The 20,177-nt window shown below is 35.2% G+C and overlaps 1 protein-coding gene across 4 annotated transcripts in view; it reads right to left on the bottom strand.

Moving 5' to 3' along the window:
* The window catches only part of PRKCZ (protein kinase C zeta), a 70,072-nt gene that overhangs the window by 45,601 nt on the left and 4,294 nt on the right, over positions 1–20,177 (bottom strand). For 2 of the 4 annotated variants that reach the window (XM_030017611.2, XM_030017610.2), the window contains exons 3-5: positions 17,582–17,703; positions 12,990–13,079; positions 12,525–12,575 (exon numbers count right to left, since the gene is read on the bottom strand). In XM_030017611.2, coding sequence (XP_029873471.1) covers positions 12,525–12,575; positions 12,990–13,079; positions 17,582–17,703 — 263 coding nt within the window. Of the gene's footprint in view, positions 1–7,302; positions 7,463–7,672; positions 7,928–12,524; positions 12,576–12,989; positions 13,080–17,581; positions 17,704–20,177 lie in introns of those variants that run through there. The other 2 variants (XM_030017614.2, XM_030017613.2) reach the window with 2 other exon arrangements.

Consider the following 20,177-nt stretch of genomic DNA (forward strand, 5'->3'; position numbering starts at 1 on the left):
AACAAACAAAAATAATAAATGAAAGACTTCAAAAAAATCTCATAATAAGATATAGCAAAACCCCACATTTTTAATTGATCCAGATTGCCTTAACATCAAATATAAGAACTGTAATTGTTTTGGTTAGGCCGCTGAGTGCAGTAAGTCCCACGGCTAAAGTGGCCATCTGTCTGGCTTGGATACAAGTTAGGCAATGCACAGGACAGACAGTTATAACTTGAACCTCATGCAAAACTGAACATCAGCACAGAAAGATTGCACAATTTAACATATCTACATCACATTCAACAATGTTTCTTTTCATTAAAGACTGCTATGCATGTAAGATTTGAACAGTTGAATACGCTTGCAACGTTACCAAGATGGATGAATCTGGTATTAAACTAGGATAAGAGTAGGATTCTCCCGGTCCCTTGGTGGAGAAATTGCAGCAACTGTGGGTGATCCACTTACTTCTACATTGAATTCTAGAATGCCAACTGTGAAGTCAATCACAGAACTTGAATTCTCTTTTCACTTGAGAGACTAACCATTTATTAACTAATCACTAACTTTTAAGCATACAACTCAGTGACTAACAGCCCAGAGTTTACTCATACCTTATTACCTAGCCAAAGCAAAAATGTTTGTCAATTAAGTGAAAACAAATTTGGTATTCATGCATCAAGACAGTTGTTTGCTGAAAAGTGTTGATTTAAGTATACAATGATACATTGACCTGTATACAGGGTCTATAGAAGTTTTTGTACTCTTTCCAGCATACACTAATGAACTTAAATTTTCATTTTCTTTGGAAGAAGGGTAATTATTTTGGAACCAAATGCCAAAATATAATAGCATTACAGGACAAAATAATAGAGGAGAGCATTATTTTAAAATCCTTCTTAACCAAAAACCCCAAGAATTTAAGATGGCTGATGTACAGGAAAAAAGGTATCACTTAAAATATTTTAAAGTGGCTGAAGGTATTTATGCTTTCAGTATCCAAAAGACACTTCATTACTTCACAAGGCTTTTTCTTACTGCTTGTTGAAGAAATAACTTGGAACTCGAACACATTTTTCTACGCAAGGGTCACGTCTTTTCTATAAAGATCCTAATTTTGCAATCCGCGATCAGAATTTTTATGATTTTGTGGAATTTATCAAACATACTTGAAAATAACATAGCAAAGTACACAAAGCGTCGCTCAAGAAATCCTCACAAATTCAGTTATGGTGTGCTACTCCAGGAGTGAAGATGTCCCGATTATGAGGATCTCTGTGCATGTCAGTGATCACAAACTGTTGTATGTCCTTCTCAGCGTCTCTTGCTGACATGTATGGATTTTGCAAGGCTGTCCCTAACACAGGATAAAATGATGCTGTATTTGTTGCTCTAATTTGAAAGAATATGTTATGAAAAGGGACAGAAGACAATTGCTGGTGGATCCATACTTCTGAAGGTGATTAATATTTTTGTTTAGGAAAGAAAAAGTTCAAATTTTCCCTTCTCTAACATGGCCTTCTATGCAATTTTAAACTTCACACCCTTTCATGATGTGTCTCCTGTCTACAAAACCACAGTGGTTACCTGCACCACAAAACCAAGCTTGCACTGCATTGTAATATAAGTCCAAAAGGCTTCTTTTGATGACTGCATCTTATAGTGTCCCAAAATAAAAATCACTTCCATTAAAAGATTTACTACAATGAAAACTGCATTTAATGTTCTATTAACATGAATTAAGATCTTCATTAAAATGTTTTTTAATCAAGCTGAAAGAGTACTGAACCAGTACTTAGGTAAATTAAATAATTAAATTTAAATAACTTAGGACTCAAGTAGATCAAAATGAAGTTCTGAATATTTAAGCGATCTGTAGCAAAATAACTTCAGCAGGAGATGAAGCATTTCTTTAGTATTAAACTCCATTTATGCAACAGAGACCCCTGAGCAGTATTCTACTTACCTGAACTAATGAACTGGCACCTTTATGTAGGTATATTTTTATCCACACGTTGCTCATTTTTCACATTTGCAAATTTTACATCTTCAACTAAACTTCTATAATTTGTATTTAGCAAGCACTTAATGCAACAAAGCCCAGATTACTGAAGCAGAACACATTCATCTTTTCCAGTCTACATCCGCATCCACTTTGCAGGCCACTTTTTTTTTTTTTTTTTTTTTTTTAAAAAAAACCAAACTTCTATGTCTTAGTATATACATGAAGTACTACTTTCTATTATAAATAAAAGCCTGGTAACAGAAAGCCTGTCTTCTATGCAATCTGAAATTACCAGAAGCTGCAAACAGAAGCAAGGAGCAACCCAATGAAGTTCCCTGCAGGAATTCAGTTCTACTTTATGTTATCAGTAGCCTGCATGATTTAAGACTTGCTAGGGAATCTTAATCTAGACTTGACACTACACATTTTCTAGAAAAAGTTAATCCTTTGAGTACACATGATTCATACCTATTGGTAGCTAAAAGGGATAGGGATGGGAATTCCAGTTCTTTCTGTGACTGAGTTTGACAACAATCAGAAGAAATGGAATCCAGTTTGTTGAAGTGTGATCAGTTAAAACTTGGTCAGTACAAATTTTCACCTAGTCTCATTTTTTATCCTAAATGGCAAGTTGTAACATGTCTATCAAAAAGGTTGGAGGGAAAAAACCAAAAGCTAACTACTGACAAATCCTCTAGAAAACATTTTAGAAGACTTCATTTTAAAAGCCCCGCTTCTTGTCCTGTAGGAAACTGATTTCGCTTAATTTGTGCCATACATGATTTTTAAATTAATTGTATCATATTTCATCAGCTGTCTTTTTCTACATTGAAGTCCTAGTCTTGCTCTCCTTGCACTGAAACCTTTCCATAGATTTGGCTGTGGCCCATCTTGTACACCTGATTTTCCCCTTATTTCAGTTACCTGTACAACTCTCTGTATTTTGAACCGCTATTGAAAATCAAGCTGATCACAGAACTAGCACATGTTTCCAGAACCTGTGTTCAGAATGAAATGGAAATTAAAATTAGCTACTACCTCCCCCCCACTTAAGCAATGCATTTACCATGGGCTGTTCATAACTACTTCTCACGAAAAGCGTGGAGTTCCTATTTTTTAGATTGTTACCATTTGTATTAAATTGATGTTATTTCTTAAGGTTTTTTTCCAGTGCACATCGAATTACTTGATTTGCCCTCAAGTGATAGGCATCAACACCTATTTGATCAGATCATCACTAAAAATGCACAACTGTTCAAAAAAACCCACCAGCTATTCAAAATGGATTTAACATTTATTTCAAATTCATAAAGCTTTTATATGGTGGCCTTCACAGTGCCCTTGAAACCATTATTTGGTTCCTACAGTCTCAGTGTTAGGACACATTTTCTGAGTCAAGCTGTTTTCCTTCACAGCATGGTTCCATTCTTCAGCTTATGATCCACTCTAAAACAGTTCCATTTCCCTTCCCAATGTTTACATTATTCCAGTATTAGTAGAATGACAGAAACTCAGTTTAGCTATTACTTCATAAAGGTGTACTTTATCTTTCCTAAGAAACCAGAGTCCCGAGCATATTTCTCTGAATTCTTTCCAATTTAATCAGTTGTCTGCTAAAATTATACCCAGAAAAGTATGCAATACCTCAGTATGACAGAGGACACTATTACCTTGCAGCAGGACTAACTCTCCAGGTCTACTGCTTTTCAGTCTGACAGTTTTGACACATCTGTACCTCGCAGTACCTTATTCTGCTTCTTATCAGGAGGAAAGCAAGTTGAAATTAAGTGCACATAGTGTCCATTCTTATATCACAATTTGAGTTCTATGAATTATGCTCAGTTTTTTTCATTCAATAAATAAAACTAGTCTCTGAGAGATTCTCCCATTGGTACTTTTACTCCTAATTTTCCTCATATACTATGTGGATATAGCATTTATACATTTCACAAGTATAACATAAGAAGTAGAGTTTGCAGCAATGTAAAGTATCACTAACTTATCATTATTTAGTGACAGTAGCTAGATAAAAACATCTGAATAGCTTCAGGAGTTACTCATCATAGCCGTTAATATTCTGGATTAAATCATTATAAACTAATTCTAACAGCAAACTCAGTAAGTCTTCCAGCTTAGTCAATTCTTTTATGATGCAGAGAATTACTGTTTCCCAAGAAAGCAACCTTCCGTCCTAGACCTTCTCATCCTTATGGGGAAAAAAAATTGCGTACGATATAGTCTTATGTACCTGCCCTTTCATCTGGTCTGTCAATGCAAAGCTATAGTGTTTAACATTTTAAAGAAAGCATGTTTAAATCTTTCAAATTAGTGATGGTATTTGTCTTTCAGCTTTTGGAAGGGGGCTTTCAACTCGCCCCACAGAGGAAAGGAAGATAATTGTACCAGATCTGCAAAGTTTACAAACTGCTTCCCACCTAAACCCCTTTTGACTTCTACTGTGCTCTCCATTATCTGTGTATAATACAAGATCTGCTGTGTAAAATCATTTTATGATAGCTATTCCTTCTAACAAGTTTCAAGTAACATTGAGATAGCTTGTAGTGCTATTGTTAAAAACAACGATTGCACCTTGACATTAATGGATCAGTTCCAATCCCAGACCTATTGTTTCAGGCTCTACAATATCTATTTTACTCACTGCCTGCCTGAGGTTTTCCTTCCTTTGCAATCCCTATGGGTAAGAATAGTTTTTATCAGAGTTGACAATCACAGAGCATCTGTACCTGCTTTACTGAAGGATGCAGTAGATAACCTAAATTATAGGAAGAAGCATATAATAGTATTATTATTATTATTAGAAAAAGCATGTTATTGTAAAAGTAAAGAGGACTGTACTAAGATCTTGGGAGTTTTGCCTTCAAATAGTTTGTTTCCTTTTCAATATTTCCCCAGCTAATAATTAAAGGACAAGCACATACAGATGCAGAAGAATTAGTAATGGAACTTCAGAACTACAAATGAGGTGCTTTCCAGTCAGTATTGAGGATCTCAGTTTTTCATTTTTCCCACTACCCAAGTCACTACCTTCCCCCTGTGGTTTAAGGACAGAACTGCATAGTCTGTTCCACACTTAACTCTTGCACTGACAGTGATGATTAGGGCTCGCATGCCTGTTCTGAAAACAACCCTTTCAGCATGCCTGAATTTAGCTGCTTTTTGCTTTTTTACTTCAGGAGATTTATTTACCATCCAGATTTGTACTGACAGCAAGTCTTCAGAGGCTAGCCAACTGCTGTCACTACTTAGTCTTACAAGGCTTCACTTCTGAAGTGTTCTCCATTTCAAATTAGCAGCACCCAAAATCTCTCACAAAATCTGGTTTCCTACACAGCAACTCAAAAATCCAAGAGATAAACGTTGAAGAGTCCATTTATCTGCCCTGCAGGCCTCTACTGCTATTTCTGTGGCTCAGTTAAATATTAAAAACCATAACCCGCATAAAGCAACGAATTTTAAAAAGTATTACACAGAATCCCATGTATTATATATAATTAACCTTGACCATATCATTTAAAAGGTTACACATTAAATAGCTCTTTCAAGCCACTGAAACAGACAGGCCTAACAAAGGTTTAAGAGGCTCACAGATGTCCACTAATTCCAACAAATAACACAAAAGGATTCATCACCTTCTTACAAATTTAGTTACCCCAAATGCCTGTATATCAAAAGTGGATTTACCAACTTACGAGAACTATATAGACTGGAAGTATGAGATGTTACACAGGGGAATGGAGCTAGACATTACATTCAAGAGAAGTTTTCTAAAACCAGATGACATCTTTCCTGCATGATTATACTATATTCTGAGCAATAGCTAAGAGGGGTGTGTGTGGAATAAATAAAAAAAAAAAAACAAAACCACACGACAAAAAAGCCACACACACTATTTGTTATGACGCTTAAAAAACTAACCAAAGCATTCCTTATTCCATTGTATTTTTAGTTTATAGTTTACAAATTGGTATACAAACATCTACTAAGACATCCAGTATCTTAAAGTAAGGTAAGATATCAAAGGGAGGCCTAGCCCTTTATTCTTCACTGGATGTTTCATAGCTAAGAAAAATGTTGAAATTATTTTAGAATTAAAAACATTAAATGATTATAAGCAAAACAGACCTTTAACTATAATTCTGTTTTCAGTAACTTACCCTGTCTCATAATCTGTATGTGTATTTTTTCAAATATGCCACATAGGAAAAAAAACAAACATGGTACACAGTTAAGACAGAGGAACAGATTTCAGGTATTCTTGAGAAACTATGACACAGCTATTTTCAATTCCTAAGCAATAATACATCTTACATCAAAAATAGTACAATTTTCCCCTCTGTCAGTTCAATTACTAAAAACCAGGAGAGGGTTACTAGCAGTTTCAAAATTGCCTAATTATCCAGTGCAATCCAATCTATGTCTTCAGAACAGTCTCTATAGTCGCAATAGTTCCTTTCTTCATTGGGGGATGAAATTGGTTCACGTGCTCTGAATAACCTAATCACTACTGCCAATACAGTAACAAATGAAGGGAAAAACCTGCCTTATGAGCTAGAAAAATATTTACAGGCCACACTACTGTAGCAAGAAGCCTTTTAGAGCTATTTTGTAGTATCAGGCAGAATATAAAGCAAAACCAAATATCTATACCTAAAATAAAATAGCTCTCAACAATAATTAGGTTAGTAAGATACCTTTACTCAACCCTATGACGAAATTTTCAAGAAAGACGGCTTGGGGAAAAATGAAGTCCAAACACCTAATGCTAAAATACTGAGCAGATAAACAAAGAGCATAAGAGACATCCACAACACAGTGTAATCATTACCAAAAAAAAAAAGCAAAAAAAAAAAAAGCAGCAAAATCAGCCAGAAATATCAGATAATAAAAACATTAGCCTACTGTCATACTAATGCCAAAGGTACTTATACATTAAAAACATATTAATTCTCTTCTGTGAAATTATTTAAAGGTTTCCTAGTCTGCATTCTTCTATCTAATGAAACCAAAAATTTGTTAGCACTAGCTACCCAAATCCAAGATTAATTTTAACATTAAATACACACAGCTATTTGTTTGGATATAAAAATGCAGAAGTGTACTAGCACAGTTTATTCTGACAATATTAGAAACTAAGTAAGCCTTAAATCAAAACAAGTATTTCACAATTAAAAAACATCCATCTAAGACAATCCACTAAACACAATTCAACAAAAAGGCCTCAGAAAACGATGCTTCTAAATCGTTAATCTTTACATCAGCAATCTTACAATAAACAGGCCCTGAACACATACCATCAGGGTTTTTTGGATACATTTCTTTCATTAATCTCCAATATTAGCAGCAGCAGCATCACTCACTCTTCTGTTCTTTTCCTCCTAAAATACATTCCCCAAGAGTCCTTTCAATGCAATTTTATCAGCATTTCTGAGAGGTCTCTCAGCCACATCCCTACGCACAAGAGGCAGCAGGAATCTCTGCATTTGTAACAATCTATGGCTGCAAAGGAGGGTGGTAGGCAAAGCAACTGTATCATAACCAAAATGCTGAGTTCTATTATCTACTGCACCACACGTACACACATACTGCATCAATGGCCTCAATTCATAACAGCAATCACAATGATGATACATAAAATCTACAGAAAAAGCATGCATTACTCACTGGGTTTTATTCTTTAGCTTCTTCAGCATGTAATTCTTTACGCTTTACAATGTAGTAGGTATGAAATGAAACATTTTCCCTTTATTCCACTGATGCCGCTGTTTGAATACCATTAGATACCAAGGACAATAGGCAGGATCAGCTCGAACATTAAGAGCAAATATTTAATGGAAGACTGGTTACCCCCGTCTCTCCCTTTCACATCTCTGCCTCATGTATCCAGGCACGGGTGGTACTGGCTCCCTTGAGAGGCTGTAGCTAGCAGCTGAGGCACAAACTAAAACATGGCATGGATGTCAAGGAGCTGATGTCACAAAAACAAGTATTTCTCTGATAAAACCGGCAATTCCATTAGGGAAGTCCTACTAATCGATAGAAATTGTTCAGCTTAACATGCTTTGTTATACAATGCACTGCAGCACCAAGAGCGATAAATCAGATCAAGATCTGCCAGTGTAAATAAGCTGAGACTACAATAACTAAGTTATAAAACTGCCAATCAGATACCGTGCTTTGTATCAGGGTATCAGGAAGGCTATCACTTATGAGCACAGAGGAGAAATACACACCTTGACATTTCAGAAACAACCTTCTTTAATATCAATTCCAAAAGAATAGCTCATCTGCTAAAAAAGTAAAAGTATTTTTAAAGACAAGAGACTGGCCTAAAAGTCTGCCATCTTTATCAGGAAACATTGTGATAAAGAATCCAAGGCTCCAGTCCAGCAAATGCTAGAAACGCCTACAAGGGGTCACATTCAATATCTGGGAAGAGATGCAAGATGGTTTAGAAATCCTGCCACCTCACCCACATAGCAACACTGCCATTCCCGTCTGTGGGGATGGGTTAACTGTCTTGCTGAAGGTAAAAAGTTCTTTTTCTACAACAGCAGCGGTACATTTATAATGGGAGCTGGGCCTGGCAGGGAGAAGAGAAAGTGCAAAAATTCAGGAGCAAAAGGAATACAAAGACAACGCAACTTCAGATGCTGGGGACTGTGCAAATTCTATCTTACAGACAGCATCACATCAATAAAAGGTAGGTTCTTCAAGCACAAAAAGAACTTTTCTTAAGGCATGCAAATAGAACTGAAATATTAGTCAGATGGTTTATTCCAGTAATGGATTACATGCATTTATTTCAAGCTTTGCTGGCTCGTACAATCTCAAAACCCTATCAATTTCACAAATGTCCAGGACAGCCTGCAACTGTATTACTAGATTTCAACATAAATGCAAAACATTCGGTATGTATTTCTGCACTCTTCCTCCAAAGCATTATTGTTCTCAAGGAACTGGAAAGAAAAACCTATAATTCTACAGAAATTCACCACAAAATACTTGCAATTCAGAAGATCACATACTATTAGAGATAGTCACTCTATGACCTAATACGAACAAGCCTGAGCAATACACTGCAAATGAAATTATTTTGGAATTGAATAGTTTTGTTTAAAAATTCCATTTCAAACTGTCCACAGTTCTGTAACAAACTAGAAGTCCACACTTAGAGACTGCTAATTTAAGTAGAAGCCCATTTTGGACAGAGCAACTAGTTAACTGTTTATCTGTCTCTGGAAATAACTTGAGGCAAACTCACAAGTTCCACAAGCTCCTTTAATAGTGTAAACATGTTGCTCTAGAAAAGTGCATATGTGATATCCTCATTTTTAAAAAGGATTTCCTATGAACATAACTATGGCGATAAAGCCAAGTAAAAAAAGAATTGGAAACATACCAAATATTTTCTGAACAAAGGACAATATTTTAGTCCTGTCAAAATAAATAGTCCTCTCAATAAACTGTATATCACCAATATGAATAATATTTCCATACAGTCTAAGTGCAATGCAAATATTTGTTGTATACCTTTAGCTAACAAGCAATAACACTGAATGCATTAGTTTATGCTAAATTAACACCGATACAATTTAATACGTCTGTTGCAAAACAATTTGAAAATAATTACAACTAGCCCACAATACCAGATTTCCACGCAGGCCCCATGGATGCAAAAAGGCAATATGCACTGAATTAATTCATTAAATTATGAGAAACCTGACCACAAATCACTTACCAAGCACATCCTACTAAACAAGACTTTTTAAACAATCAAAGTATGATTCAACATGACCTGTAAAACCACGCAGGGAGAAATACCCTATAGACGGAATAACCAGGTCAACTGAGTCACATTAATCTATGTGCTTCTGTAGTTCATCTCATGGCTTGAGATAACTACAGCATCTAACAAATTAACACAAAAAACTTCTATACTAAAATATCTACACTTTTAATGAGATCATTAAACTGCAGTGAACTTTATCGTGCCACATTATTTGCGCAGATACTCCTTTAAACAACAGCCTTTTCTCTCCTCCAGTTAGCTTACTCTTCTTGACAGTATTTCACATAAATTTGCTTTGTATTTTCACAAACAAGGGCAAATAATTCTATTTGGGACTATCACCAGTCTAGGTTGGTACAACATGAGTATTTCTTCCTTCCCTCTTTAAAGAGCTATGAGAATGGAAGCAGAGCTAGAGTCAGCTGGTTCCTTCGGTTCTTGTATTGGGAAAGCAGAGCAGCACGGATGCCCATATGAGCTCACTCCACACAATTTTCATCCAACAAGTTAAAAGCAAGTTAGAAAAAGAAAACAAATAGGTTTCAGCATGTTGTGAAATACTCTCAAATACTGTAGTGATGCCAGACTTGGTTGTTCCATTATTAGTTGCAGAATTGAGGGGGGAGCCACCCCAAAGTTAGAAATTTAAATGAAGTCAACTGTTCTGTCTTCACTGAAAGACAGCTGTTTCACAGAACACTGTCTGAAGACCTATGATCAAGTATTAACAATTCTTTATCTTTGGCATCAAAATCTGCCTTGGTAGAACATTACATGCATTCTAAGGCTAGCTAATCCCTAAATTCCATCACTTCCCTTTTACTGTAATTCTCACAAAAGACAAAGGCACACAAGACACTGAACTACCCAAACATCCTAAAACATCATTACCAAAGTAAGATTTGGGAAAAGTAACAAGATACAGGGAAAAACAAAACTTCTACTGTTGCTAACAACATTTTCTGTAGATACAGAAGTTCAATTTTTGCCTGCCAATGCAAACCTGACACTGCTCCAGGGAAGAGATTCAGCTTAGGACATAACACCTTCTGTAACTCAGGTCCCAGAATAAAGCAGTGTTCCTTGTATACAAATTCACATCAAGAACACATTTAAATCTACAGAACTAAGACCTCTCTTTCCAGAATGATCATGAAACTTGAGCCTGAAAATATTTTCCCACAGTTATTTTCAATCTGTTAAGCTAAACTGGAAAGCGACAGCATAGTAAAGCCTACATATTTTCAACATACAGTAAAATATAACTACGCAGTCCTCACTTGAATTTTAACTCATGGACAAACAAGTATTGAAATTAAGTCTTATTTGCTTGCACGTGCAGTAGAAGTACATTACATGATACAGCAAGATGGACTGGTTGCCCATTTCCTTGTTGAAACTTGAGCAAAATTAATAAGAAACCCACTGAGCTACTACTCAGATAGATACAAGGAAGTACACAAACAAGAACATTAAACAAGGCATGAAAAAAATCAAGATACATGGAAAATAATATATTGCAAACAGCTACACAAATTCTTGCTTGGCTCACCCCAAAAATAAACTGGGAAGACCACATAGATATCATCTTCCTTCTGGAAAAAAATGAAGTGTCTCAAGGAAAATAATTTCTTTAACAGTTCTAATCAGTGTAGAAAACAGTCTTTATTTCCTCTAATTGGCTGAACAAGGACAGCAGATAGCATTGCACATTTACTCCGCTTTCTTTCTATAAGACAACTTTAATAACCTAGTCACAACATAAAAACTTTTCTGCTTTTTACATTTAACCTTTCACCTACTGTAGTTTAAATGTAAAAAATCATATTTAAACTGTAATATTTTGGTATTTATTCCACCTCACTCCATCTTCTAAATTTCAGTAAAAGTTCTCAATAGAGCAATTATTAGTATATTAGTATTATTTCTCTAATTAAAAATACTAATCACAACTATTGACCACCGCATTACACATTTTTTAGGCAGTCTGTCATTGTAGATCCCAATCAACTAAGTAGTCTTCTCCTAGTATGCATTACTTGCTTTAATCAGCAATTATTTTTATCTGTTCTTGTATCTTCCAAAGAGAAGAGCAAAAGTCCTTCAGTTAGGTTTTACTCATACTACTGTGACTAGCCAAGCATCATCTGGTAACTCTGTCACCCAAATATTCACGTTCCTTTCCTTAACATTTACAAAGATATGAACTAATGTACTGATGACATCCCTCCATAATAAAAAGTGACTATATACCTATTTAATCATTCTATCCCTGTGCAGTTTAAGTTATTGAAATACAGATAAACCATATCAATCACGTATCCTTCCTCTGGAGGTTTATCTACCTTTCACAGATGTTTTTTAGAGATTTTATAAAAAAGGCTGTATCTCCCTCTTCTTCAGTACATCACTTCTTTTCCCTGCAAGTTAAGAAACCAAAAGAACTACAAAAGCAAAGGACCACATTCAAATATGCATCTAAAATCCTGATCTCTTTTTCTCCCGATATATCAGTATTAATCCTCTGAAACATTAGAACATTGCTACAATGTTGATTTACATAATTTCTCTGTTGATAAAATATTGAGCATTTTACATTCTACCAAGAAAAAACAAAACAGATATACATGTACTTAATACTAGATTATGAAAATCTTTCAAAGTATTTCGTTTCCATGTGACTGAAAAAATTAAGTTAAAAAATGATAACATTTTAGTACTCACTATCTTCTCCTGGACAAGGCATGCCGGGTTTCTCTGGAATACTTGGGAAAACTAAAACAAAAACATTAGATTTTTTAAGTGAAAAGGTTCTCAGTAGTACTTTTTCCTTGATTCTTGGATATATTTACACAAAGACAGTTTCTGAAAGCCTTTAAATAATTCTGCGTGAGAAATGACAAAATCAAAATTTGGTTCCATACTGGCAAGATCTTAATACTTCAGTACAGCATTAACAAATCTGTGCAGTATAGAACTTGAGGTTCTCTCAAAGCCTACTATATAGTTTCAGCTTTGCACTCCACACCCAAAAGAACATTTCCTTCTTAAAACATCAAACTATAGGGCATCAGCTACATAAAGAAGAACATTATCTGACAGGCAAAGGAATTGTTCCAATCTCACATTTAAGCAGCTGTTAGGATTATCAATAAATGCACACAGGTTCTTGAACTATGTAATACTTGCCATGAATAATCAGCCCTTCATCTCTGTTTTGACAATACAAACGGAAGGCTTCTTCCAGTTCCATCTGAGATGAGATGGTACATGGGTCACCTAATGAAAAAGCAACACATAGGCAAATTTATGAGTGAAGAATTAAGTGGAGAATTTAAATTAGTCACTAAGAAATGTACCAGCCTCCAGAATTGCTTTTCTTTCAATCATTTGACATTAAGCTGATATTTTGGCTTTGATCAAAATGCATCAACTTAATTTTTTTTTTTCTCCTTCTGATTTTATCAAAACTGAGTAGATAGAGATATACCATGTTGGTTTGCAAGGAGACAACAAAAGTGAATAGATACGCTTAAAGATCTTTAACACTCAGCAAAAAAAAGAGGCAAGATCACTTCCTAGTAACCTGAAAATTTAAGTTTAATTCAAAATTAATTTATGCTTTGTTAAAAGGCCCATTATCTTACTACCTTAACTTCATTTACTGCAGAACCATGATAACTTAAAAGTTACAAAGGTTGTCATCACAGATAATGTCCACGTATTTGGAACATTTATCTTTTTGTAAAAGAAAAATGCACAACTCATCTTTAAGTTTAACAACTCCTTTAAGCACTCTGCTGCAAGATAACTAGCTAACCTCTGCGAGGTACAGAAGTTTCATGGTCACTCCCCAACTTATTACTAAGTATTATAAACACTCTGCTACCTAAAGTTCTTGGGTTTATAAAATTAATTACATTGATGACATCCTGTAGCACTCCATGCACTTCTGGCTCCAACTCCCTTGCTGCAATAGCTTGCCTATGAACGATGCAGTGGATGAGTTTCCTGTGTGGTGCTCTCTGCAACCTTCCCCCAGAATCCTTTTTTTTTTTTTTTTATTCCAGTCAAATCAGCCTCCCTATCAGTGAAGACTTCCACAGTTTTTTTCGTAACACATTGTTTTTATTAAAGTCATTTACTGTTGAGATTGTATCTTTTCTAGTGCATCTTTCTTTCCTTCAGTGATGCACAAAACACTACGTCTTCACATCTCACTATCAAAACAGAAACTAGCAAATACCATAAGCTGAGACATGTTAGAAACATCTGTACTTTTATTCAACCATATAGCAAATTTCCCACACTGCACTGTTTTAATACTTGTTTCTTCAAACCTTCAGCAATATCTTCTACGCATCTTCCAACAGTATTTTCTGACAAAGGAATGCATTTCAGTTTGTCGCGATTTTGTTTTCTTGTATATTATTCCAGCCATTTTTACCATGACAGGAAGAACAAATGTTTCCCCGATGGTATGCAGCTTTTTGCCTTCTGCTATTAAGTAAAAAGCCTCAAAATTGGCTTCTAGAAATTTAACAAAGTTTAGTGAAGTTTTGTAGAGTACTGAACTGAGTATCACAAGATTTAAAACATCAGAGAAAAGAGGTAGAGATTTGTCTTGTTCTGGATACTTAGTTTTTAAACGTCTTGCTAATCATGATGGCTTCATACTATCGTTATCTATTATCTCAAAACACAACATACACTTAAGGGTGAGGTTTATCATTAAAAATAGTGTACGTAAATACATATTTCAAATACTGGTCTTGGTAATTTTGAATCTTTTTGACTGACTTCTTGTCAGATCTGACTAGATAGTCATTGTGTTTACCCTGTAGTGTGGCTGACAGTTCATACTTAAGAGCAGGAAAAATGTCAGCTCCACCATTTCCTTGTTGTCTGCTTGTGCTCACATTATTAGCATTACCTTGTGAGGGTTATTTTAGTTAAAACTAGATAATTAATCCATAAATCCACTTAACCAGACACACGTAAACTGCAGTACGTCACAATACACTCAAAGTGACCAAAGAGCAAGGGTGTCACTCTCAACCCCTGCAACTTTGTGGAACACCCACTCTTCCCACAGCACACCTTGTCCACCATGTGACACATGACCCTATGATATACGGGCTAAGTGATGACACCAGTGTCGAGCCACATATTAAATCAAGTAAAGCTTAATTTCTTATTTTAAAAATCTTATTTTTTTAAAAAGATGCACACCAGGGTGCATCTAGCCCTCTTTGAAGGCCACTGCTTTTGATGATCTATAAATACTGCAACAGTGCAACATGAAAGACAAAAGTATTTGTACTGCAAATCAGCAATCCATTTTCCTTATATGTCCATGGGATTTTATCACGAGTGAGTCATAGTTCAAACATTTTGGATCTTGTCAAAAACAGAGAAACACTAAAAAAGCCCACCAGAAAATTCATTTTCTTCAGCTCTTTGGTAGGTTTTCTTTATTCATTAAGCCATCAGCAATTGTTTGCTTTAAGTTAGTTCAAAGAGAACATCTGTTTGTGCAATCAGTCAAATGAACTTAAATTACATGTGGCAATAAGTGGAAACATTCACTCATATGCACAAATAGGATAACTCATAAAACCTGTGAGGATTGAGGGCAGCCAAAACAGCAGATTGGTTGAAACTTAACTACTCAGAATCAGGAATTAGAGAAAGGGTTGTACATGTATGTATTTAACCAAGACTAGAAGAAAACACTTGTTAGAACTGCAACTAAAAAAAGAAAATCATTGTTTTAATTTAAGTAAACCACAAAAAGCCAATGCAACAGATATCCAAACCAAGAAATAGTTAACAGGAATCATGTCTTAAAATCCTCCAACTCAAAACTCCTGAGGTTTTCTTCTTTCCTGCAATAATCTTCCTTTTATTAGCAGTCATGCAGTTCAAATAGCTAAGCACATGCAATGTAATTATTCTCCACGCACTTCTGATCAGGTTACTTTTTATTAGACTGCCATGAAGCTGAGGGTTAGGAAACTAAAGTTAGTACAGCTGCGTCTGTCTTGGTAATCAGAAGAGGAAAATTTAAAAATAATTGATACTACTCCTTGGCATCTTAAAAGGACTGAGTCTTCTTTCACTACAGGTTACCTCCTTCCTCAATCATTATTTTGAGATTCCATTCACCCACCAAACAATGCTACTCGGCTAAGAGAGCAGTATAGGCTATCATTAAGAAAACAAAACACATAATTACAAATCTTAGCCAAACCAATTTAGTATTTTTTCATTTTTCTGCATTCAGTTCTAGGGAGTTCTGCTGCAGACCATGGCTTTGGCAAGGTGCAACAGGAAAATAACCGAGCACCTGTGCGGTTGCATAATTGTATAGTAGCTGTTCTCAACCTACTAGGTCAACAGCTCAGCCCACCATGAGTTATGGATACACCACACGCCTGTTAAATCATAAACAGACACATACATTCCAAAAGGAAGCAAAAAAAAAGTAGCAAAGGCACTCACTGTCAAGTATCACCATTTCACTACTACTCACAACAACCAGAAGGCTCTAACTTAAGGCTGCAGAGAACTGCCACATTTTACGGCAGAAAGAAATACGCAAACCCATCTCGCATCGTGCCAATATTTGAGACCCTGTAGGAAGGGCAAAGAAAAGGTAAGTTTCTCTCACACACAACTGTTCGTGGAGGAATAATGATAAACTGCTTTACATCTGAAGATAACTTAGAACAGTAAGATCTGGCAACGTCCACCTTTCCTGCAGGAACAGCATAAGAAACAGAGACTTTCACAACAAATTGTTTTTACATGATTTTATCAACCCCACATTTCACAAAACCAAAAGTTTACACTATTTTTCCCAGATATGAACCCCTCTCCCATTTTCTTTTCTGGGCATTTTCCCCACCACAACGGGGAAATGATGTATCTCTGCTAAGTTTTTATTTAATGCCTATTATCTTTGAAAAATGGTGCTCTGAATTATCAGTCAAGTGGAAAAAACATAAAACCAAATGCAAGTCACCTTTGTTTCATGTTTGGTCATTGTATTTTACATCAACAGGATATTAACAACCAATTTAGTATAATGCTCCTTTAAATATAGACAACATCTACCCTCTAATTCTCAAATAGTGTATGTTAGACCATTAATATAATCAATACTGCAATCACTGACTATCATACAGTTGCCAGGGACAACCACCATAAAGTTAAAATCAATTATCATTACTGGAACTCTTAGCACCTACCTTGCATAAAATACAAAAATCCTAGAAGAGTTAAAAACAGTCTTCTGGTATTACAATTACATTGCTTCTCAGAAACACACTCATTCAAGAGAGAAATCACAATTCAGAAGACGCAAATGCCTATGTCATTCTGGAAGCTGACAGCGTTAAAAACATCAAAAAGTGATCTTGCCAAGAATTTGAAATGGGAGAATTTTGAGGGGTACAGCATTAGGCCTATGAAAGTCTGAAATTAAAACAAACTTTGCATTCAGCATAGAAATATGGAATAGTAAAACATTAAAGTTCGACAAAGCGCTCACTTGTAACGAAGTGAATTCAAGTGTTACTGCAATCAACCCTCATGTTTTAAGGCTCATTTCTCCAAGCTCCCTGCTTTATAAGACAGGGTTATGTACCCTGGTATTTAGAAACAAAAAGTAACTCCACAATATGAAATCTGTATAAACAAGTTTCCTCAATGCCCCTTCTTTGTACCACAGTGAACAATAAACCCAAGAATGCCTAAGTAGTATTTCAGTACAATACCTTCATCATCAATCCACTTGAGGGTAATTGGCTGTTCCTGTTGTAAATTACACATCTCATGCACTTCATCACAAAGTTCATCATAGCTCATTGACGCAACCAAGTTTGTTATCAGGATGTCCCTGCATGAGATGAAAACATAAGCTTTTATCAGAAAATATCTGCATTAGCCTGCATATTCCAACAATTCCATCTATGGACTCTAAGCTCAAAATTCATACTCAGAGAATCAGCATTCCTCATATAAAATGCTCCCACTAATGTAAATTAGTTGCCAGAAGTCAATAGGATTACATCTCACAGTGTTTAACTTTGGTAAAATACTTTAGTATGGAGGAATTAACTGTGTTAATCATCTATCTTTAACACACGTTCACTTATTATAACTATCAGCATTTCAAGTGTTGTAAAAAACATACGATTTTTTAAGAATTAAATTTTATCCAGGTACTTCTTCCATCAGGAGATAAGTAAATTCTCAGTTATTGTAAAATCCTTTTAAAATGCAAGTCTTTCCTCACATCCACTATATTGTTAGAGAGAAAGCTTTGAATAGGTGAATTCTCAGAAGATATCATTACAAGAAAACTCAGATAAAATCTTACTCAAATTCTGCACCTTGTGCTCTACCTTTATAGTGTTTTCAGAACATGAACCCAATACTGAACTCCACCAATGCAGACCATATAGTATGTTCAGGCATTTGTGAGAATAACTCTTGATATAATGAAAGCCCACACAGTACTACCAAAGCAGGACAAAGATTAAAAAAAATTATGCAAAACAAAAATCCGAGGATACAAACTAGACTTTCTCCTGTTTTCTAAATATTTTTCAAATGACAGCCTCAAGGAAACCAACTGATTAAACAAGTGCAGGAAGAAAGAGGAGATGTACTCAAGTCATCTCAGTGCTTTCAAAACCTTCTACAAGATAATTAGGAAACAGTCTTGTAGTTAATGGCCACTGGCATATGTAATTGTTTCCCCTCTCAGATTAATACAGTAAATATATCAGAAGTTTCCCAACATGACTGAGATAGTTTTCCTATTTTCATACTGTGTGGCAAGTCATTTTAGAAAACCTGTTAAATTACATATTTTACTTGCTTATGCCTTTCAGCCAGAAGCCAAAAGGTACTACACTGAACTAAGAACCTTAAATTCTACAACTAACATTTTAAATGATATGCACTAATAACTTTGCATTTTACCTTTGCTGACAAAAATTACAGTAAGCAAAGCTCTAAAACAATAATTTTAAAGATCTGTACTGAGATTCAAATTCACATTAAAAGCACTGCTACCTTTTCAAGTGTACCTTTAATCTACAATTTGTAAAGTTCTCAAAGAACAGCAGCTTAGTAATTCTTCATAACAACAATGGAAAAAGAAATACGTACGTTAACTGCCAACATGTAAAACCATATTATTGTACAATACTGAGAGCTGTCAGATGAGGTTGAGTTTAAGAACATCTCCCTGTCAAAAAAGTCATATTTTATGCACTTCTGAAAGTAAGTGACCAAACCAGTTCTCAAAGTAGTGTTTGAGGTCTGGTGCAATGCCTTGCACCAAGACAAAGTCACTAACAAATGCAGCTTATTACTTAATGCACTGCCACTGCAAGTTATTCATGAAATCAGGTAGCTATAGATCTGTGGTAACTCTGGACAATCATGCTTTTACAAGTATCTAAAGAATATTCAAAAACTGAAACTACACAGGAAGATGATACTCTACTATGCACACTGCAAACTCCAACTAAAGCTGACAAATACTAATCAGCCTTAAATTGTTAAAATTATTCTAAGAGATGGCACTGCCATTCTACAGGTAAATTAATAAACTTCATATTGGACAAAATACAGCTGAAGTATGCTAAATAGCACCTACTGCAGATACAAACATTAATGACATAATTATTATAAAATTATTATCTCAAATGAAGTCCATGTTCCTTTGAGATTTACTATGTTTAATTTCAATGTCTGTATAGCCACATTAGGCAATCAGCACACAGATAAGTGAAAATCATTCACTGTTTAACACTAAAGAATCCCACAGGACTCTTTCATCAGGTATCTGAAACGGGACACTACAAAGTAACATGAAAAACAAATGAACAGAAAGTGATGTATGAGCAGCTACAGCAAGAGAATCATTCATATTGATAGATTAAACGTGTCACCATTTAGAACCAAGGTAACATAGAGCAAACAATACTGCATAACTGCTCTATTTAAATGAAGTGATTTCAAGTAACCACGTATAAACCAGATAAAATAAGTAACTGAAATAATGAAATGAAAATTACACAAGTTTACTTTCTTTTGCAATCTACTTATGCAGTCATTTATACTGTGCTATGTTAGGAACTCTGTCACACCCAGAAACACGAATACCTAAGATACTAGGACTCCACAGCAATAGACTCAACATTCACGTGTTTTAAAACTTCCTCATGCTTAGATTTTTAACTGGGATCTCAAAACGATATATTGCACTACTATTTTAGTTCTTTAGCAGCTACCTGAATGAGCTTGTCCTTAAATCTGAAGTTGTCCAGCATCAAAGATTTCTTGCAGTTTGTCAAA

The sequence above is a fragment of the Aquila chrysaetos genome, chromosome 6 (genome assembly GCF_900496995.4).
Source record: "Aquila chrysaetos chrysaetos chromosome 6, bAquChr1.4, whole genome shotgun sequence".
NCBI classification, from domain to species: domain Eukaryota; kingdom Metazoa; phylum Chordata; class Aves; order Accipitriformes; family Accipitridae; genus Aquila; species Aquila chrysaetos.